Source organism: Aulonocara sp. 'chitande type north' Nkhata Bay, linkage group LG9 (genome assembly GCF_057382095.1).
Source record: "Aulonocara sp. 'chitande type north' Nkhata Bay isolate Kocher_YH1m ecotype deep benthic linkage group LG9, A_spYH_male_GT1.1, whole genome shotgun sequence".
Lineage (NCBI taxonomy): Eukaryota > Metazoa > Chordata > Actinopteri > Cichliformes > Cichlidae > Aulonocara > Aulonocara sp. 'chitande type north' Nkhata Bay.
This window is the reverse complement of record NC_141352.1, coordinates 30,899,611-30,905,353: the sequence shown is the minus strand read 5'-3', so window position 1 is coordinate 30,905,353 and position 5,743 is coordinate 30,899,611. Positions and strand designations below refer to the sequence as shown.

Genomic DNA, 5,743 nt, shown 5'->3' with positions numbered 1-5,743 from the left:
AAGAGAAAAGATGAACATAGACTATTAGACAAAGAGTGGTCAGTGGTTTTCTACACCAACCCTCTTGAATATTAATTTCAGGGAATTCCTTACTGAAAGCGTAAAATAGCAAGTACAATATTTGAATCAAGTACACAAATGGATTTATAAAATAGTTTGATTCATGATCTCCAGATAATTGTTATAATGTAGCTACATCTTAATTTCTCCCTAGGATTAATCCCCAGTTAGTTTAAGAGCTTAAGCTAAGTTGCGTGACTGGCAGATCAGACATGTCATACCGAAATGAACTGAATGTGCCTGTAAAACTAACCAGACCTATCAGAAACATTTGGCCATGATATTTTGCTCTGTTTAGTAAATCTCACTCTAAAGATGCAAAACTGAACAGTTCAATTTTGGGAAGACAGCACCATCTCTGTACTCAGAGTATGATGGTCATGTACAGCTGTTGAACAAACAAACTATAAAGAATGTAAAAGATTCTACTAATTCTACAACATTGGAGTGAATTAAGTGATATTTTACAGTGGAGTTTGTCCTGCAGACACTTTAGTTGATGTGTTGTGATGTGACTCTGCTCATCTGACAGCTTTCTGTCTCTGGATTGTTGGAGCGACTTGATCTGAACCAGCTGAGGGATAAAAACAAAACAAATGAGAAGCAATAACTACTTAGTATATAGTTTTAAATCTCCCTGTACAACTCATGCACTTAACACACTGTTTACTGCAACAGTTACACCCTTCTTGCATATGTTCTTTTTCAGCTATTTATTAATAAGTGACTTTTATGTATATATATATATGCCTATATTGTGCTATTCTTAGTTAGTGTATTGTCTGTCTCTGTTAATGTTTGTTTATAATGGAGCACTGTAACGAAAAATAATTTCCCCTAGGGATCAATAAAGTATTCTGATTCTGATGATTCTGATTAAATGAGCAGAGGTGGGAAATAATGAAGTGCAACTCTTTATGTATGTGCGTATTTTACTTAAGTAGTTTTTTAATTAAATCTTTTTTACTTTTACTCCCTAAATTTTACAATAAATATCTGTACTTTCTACTACTATAAAACCACGTGGCATAGTCAGAGGTTAAAGTAGGCTGCAACTTAGTTGTTCTCCACGCCTCCTCCTCTCTTGCTCCTCCCACCCTTCTGTCTCTCTTTCACTCGGCCATCTCTCCAGGACGCACCTGCTGTTCATCACCCTCGTTTGGCACCTCGACCCAGTCAGCAATCACCTCGGAAGTTATATAGGCTGGGGAAGAACTGTGTGGTGCAGGTTGTTTTTTGTCCTGTGATTCTACACTATCTTTCTAGGTGTCGGAAAGGTCCAATTACATGTTTGGTCTGCCTGTGGCGTTAAATTGAGTGAGTAGACGGGCCCGTGGGCTCCGTAAGTGTCTCCCCGTGGTGAGGAGTGAAGTGGGAAGTGCCTCGTTTATTTGTTTGGGACTTTCGTCCCATTAGGTTACATAAAGGACAGCCGAGATTAATATGAATTATGGCTGATAATGAATTCCACCTTCATACCAACAGTATATGGCATAATATAAATACAGCATAAACAGTGTACTGTCAGTATAGAGGATGGAAATCAGTCAGGACAACTCATGAAACATTGACATACATCTGTTTAAATTTAGTTGTGTAAATCCACAAAAAGCAGTAAACCTCAGAGCAGCAGTTAAAACTGGAGCTCTCAATAGAAATTATTCTGTTGATGAATTTTTTCCCCCCACACTGAGCCACTCCTTCTTAGGGTTCCCCCACCCTCTGAATCCGACTTTAACCCCTGAATGTGCTCATTTTCCTGTTTAGAGGTAAACCCACCGGTTACAATGTGATCAACTGAAAATTTAGTTATTTTTAATTTTCCTTCTTTTTCTCTGCTCATGTTCTACTTAACTGATACTGGCAGAGATAGTTTATTTCAGTCTAATACCAAGACTGAAATAAAGTTTGTATTGCTATTTACCAATATAATGTTATTATTACATTAATATAGCACATTGTTCATTTAGCTTTGCATAAAAATAGGTAGTAAAAAGGTTCTTCTAGGAGTTCATTTTACATTCTTACTTTGAGTATATTTCAGAGCCGGTACTTTTTGACTTTCACTTTTACTTCCAAACAAGCTGAATTGGCATTTCAACTTTTACTCAAGTATGTTTTAGCACAAGTATCGCTACGTCTACATAAGCAAAGACTCTCTGTGCTTTTGACACCTCTGCAAATTAGTGTATCATAGAAACATTTTTCTTACCACTCAAACATGCCCAGTGTGCTCACAAGCATTATGATTCCCACAGTCTTCACTATAGTGTAGATACCATCCAGTGTTTCAGCTGTAATGCAACAGGATTGTAGAGCAAAGAAAAACTGTAATTGACAGAATAACTGATTAACAGTAAATAAAAGTTTTTAAAGTGAATCAAAATCATAATTTTGAAACAAGGCTGAAAAAACCCATGAAGAAGGATCTTTAAAGTTCATTAAACTAAATTCAGTCTCACTTAAACACATTTCCTTCTCTCCACTGTGGTAAGGTATGATGCAAAGACAATTTAGCAAGAAGGGGGGGGGGGATAAACACTTTATACACTTTGATGATTGAATTCATTTTAAAAAAATCAAGCTAAATGTTAGCTGTGACTGACTTTTACCTTCACAGTAAGTAAGAGTTAGATGAATCACTCCTGATGTCTGATTACCCAGATCATTAGTGGCCACACAGTAATAAACTCCTCCATCTGTTACATTGAAGCTGTAAATCTCTCCTTCAGATACTTTCACAGCTCCATCTCTGCTCTTCTTGAACCAGGTGAAGCTGCTGACTGGAGGTTTGGCTCTGCTGGAGCAGGTCAGCTTCACCCAGCTGCCTGCTGACACCAAACCTGATGGACTGATGGATGCTGAGGTGTACTTGGGAGCATCTGAAGAAAAGGAGTGACACAGATTACATTTGTTACAAAGAGCTGACTTCCCATAAATCATGATATGTTGACAGGATCCAACAACAAACTCTGATTGTCTTACATGAAACACTGAGAGTCTCTTCTGTCTCTGCTGTCTTGGTGTCGTTTCCTTGGTTCACAGGATATCTGGCAGAGCAGCTGATCTTCTTTCCATCATGTGTGTCTGACAGAGTGATGTTCTGCTGGATTTTAGTTGTAAAGCTTCCATCTGTGTTTTCCTCTATTTCGTTAGCAGAGTCTTGTTGGAGATTCCAGGTGAGTTGAGGAGGTGAGTGTGGACAGGGAGTGAGAGCTGAGCAGGTTATAGTGACAGACTCCTTCTCCTTCAGATCACCTGGGATTGTAATACTGGGCCTCCAAGGAGAATCTGTGGTTTGACAACACAAACATCAATACTACAGAGCAGACTGCACCTCATACCAGCTTTTAAAATCTTTAAAAATCTGTAAAATGCAACTCTTAAATTCAGATGTTTAGAAATGTAATCAAGTACTCAGAATAATAACAGTGCACAAACTGAAATAAGAAAGTGGAAATGTCCACTCAGTGGACTCCGTATAAAAATCATTATAAGTGTAATATACAATTATCAAATTGAGTTTAATTTTCATTGATAATATTAATGAAAATTAAAATATTAAAAGTAAGTTTTTAAATGAGTGTAACTATATTGTATAATTATCTTATAAAATAAACTTGAAATTTCTTTACCCCTGACTGTTATTTGAAGAGGATCACATTCTGCTGTTGCCTTGAATGGTTCACTCTCTACTCTGAAGAAGTATGTGTCTGTGTATGTGGTGGTTAAATTAGAAAATAGAGTTGTGCAGTCTCTCTGACTCAGGTTCCCAGTAATACTGATTGGATAAATCTTAACTGCTGCACTACTGTTGAAGATCACATTGTTTGGATTTTCGCCAAATTTGGGTCGATTTTTAATCCACACTCCAAAGATTTTTCTTGGGCTCTTAAATTTCTGTTCGTCTTTGGGTCTGAAGCTACATGGGATTTGCAAACAAGATCCACTCAGTGCTTCCAGCTTCTTTGATGCATTTATGAAGACTGCTGCTTCATCAGGACAATCAGCCAAAGTACCTGTAAATACAACTGAATAATTATTACATTAACACCCTCATTATTCTTCTTTAAACATTATTAAATGTTCATCAAACTACACTTATACATCCTAGTAAGTCACTGAGATTTTCATATGTAAAGTTTTAACAGATATTCCTGAGGTGACAGCCATTTATCCTCCACCATTTAAAAAGTTGGATTCATTGTAAAAACTCAGAGTAACAAACATTAAAGACAGTGATCATATATAAAACAGCTCACCTGAAAGAAAGAGGACAATCAGTAACATGCCAACTGTCATCATGTTCAGATTGAAGTTCAGTGGAGCTGTGTGCACTGAAAAACAATAACAAAACACAGAAAACTGAATTCATACAGATAACAAACCATCAATAAATACCCACTTAACATGTTGATGCTGAATAGCCATCAGCTGACCCCCTTTTGTTTCTTGTCTTGGTTGAAAAACAGCTTCAAAATCAAACTTCTGCCGACACCAAAATAGCACAGCAGTAAGTTTAATGTCTGCTGAACATGTTTTTGTAACTTTGCTTGGATGTTACTGAAAGTAAATCTTTATGCTGGTGGTGTTTGTGACAGTGGCTGCATTAAGGTGCATGAAACTGGATTTTTTAAAAAAGTTTTCTACATACATGTAAAGTTCACCATTAAACAAAAGGCCCGATTAATAAAAAGGCCCAGAATCTGCATGTAGATAATCAATAATGATTTTAAAGTGTTTATCTTTAGACAAACAACCATTTAGTAACCAAACCAGTTGTGAATCAAATGTATTTTTTTAAAAAAGACATGTGTTTCCCTGCTTTCAATATATACTGCAGTCATAAATGTCTCTTCCTCTGAAATAATACTACTGTTTTAAACATGATTTCTGGCTAACAATACTGTGTATCTGTATTAGATGAATTACAAATTTAAAATTTAATTTAAGAAGGAAAAAACCAAACACGAAAGGATCTCTTACCTAAGGAGCTCAAGTGAAGTCTTGTAACTGTAGAATGAAATGAAGCAGAATTACAATAAAACATGAACTAGTTGCTGCCAATGTCAGAAGAAGAACTAATGAAACACCCAAAGACTAAAACAATGTAAAAAGTTTCTTGTCCTTCCTGATTATGTTCAGCAAAAGAGGAAGTTACTGCAGCAGTCTTTTTTTCTGCCACTCACTTGTAAGTTTAACCTTTTAACAGAACTGCACAAAAAGTAACAGACAACATACATGCTGTTTAGAAAAGTGCCGTTTTTTTGGGATGCAAAGTGAAATATGTTCTTATAAATTAAGAACAATAGCGGTTATTGATACGGGCGACACGGGCGGTTGCCCGGGGCAGCATCGTGGTGGGGGGCGGCATCACGGGCATCTGCAAAAAAACAAAAATAAATTGCTCGTACTCATTCTGCCCCGACATCAGCCAGCGCATATTGGGAATGTCATAGGCACCTATTGGTTTTCTATCGCCCATTTGCTGGGAGTAAGGGCGCCCTCCGTTTGCGAAGTGCGCCTGCTGCTTGCGGCACAGGGAAGAGAGGGCGGGGCGGTGAGGGATTCACTGGTGGCTGGAGCAGCATCTAATAACCAACTCGCAAAATAAAACAAAATAAAAACAAACCAATAAACACGAAAACACCAGACATCATGATACAGACTTATAATTTGCACC

At 37.2% G+C, this 5,743-nt stretch overlaps 1 protein-coding gene across 2 annotated transcripts; it reads right to left on the bottom strand.

The window, feature by feature from the left end:
* Positions 1-341: 341 nt before the first annotated feature.
* Positions 342-5,121, bottom strand: LOC147322448 (myelin-associated glycoprotein-like). Of its 2 annotated transcripts, none has more exons than XM_086306929.1 (7): positions 5,047-5,121; positions 4,323-4,397; positions 3,696-4,079; positions 3,046-3,351; positions 2,673-2,942; positions 2,273-2,354; positions 342-634 (listed from the first exon to the last, which is right to left on the bottom strand). In XM_086306929.1, exons 1-7 carry the CDS (start codon positions 5,108-5,110, stop codon positions 553-555), a joined length of 1,263 nt encoding a protein of 420 aa, XP_086163055.1. In that variant the 5' UTR covers positions 5,111-5,121; the 3' UTR covers positions 342-552. The 2 variants fall into 2 exon arrangements, with proteins under 2 accessions (XP_086163055.1, XP_086163056.1); XM_086306930.1 differs by having other exon boundaries at positions 4,323-4,388; positions 5,047-5,110.
* Positions 5,122-5,743: the final 622 nt, after the last annotated feature.

Coding starts and splice junctions, on each gene's coding strand:
- LOC147322448 (XM_086306929.1), bottom strand. CDS start 5,110: ATGTTTTATTGTAATTCTGCTTCATTTCATTCTACAGTTACAAGACTT. Junction 4,080..4,322: donor GATTGTCCTCTTTCTTTCAG/GTGAGCTGTTTT, acceptor TTGTATTTACAG/GTACTTTGGCTGATTGTCCT. Junction 635..2,272: donor ACACTGGGCATGTTTGAGTG/GTAAGAAAAATG, acceptor TTTATCCCTCAG/CTGGTTCAGATCAAGTCGCT.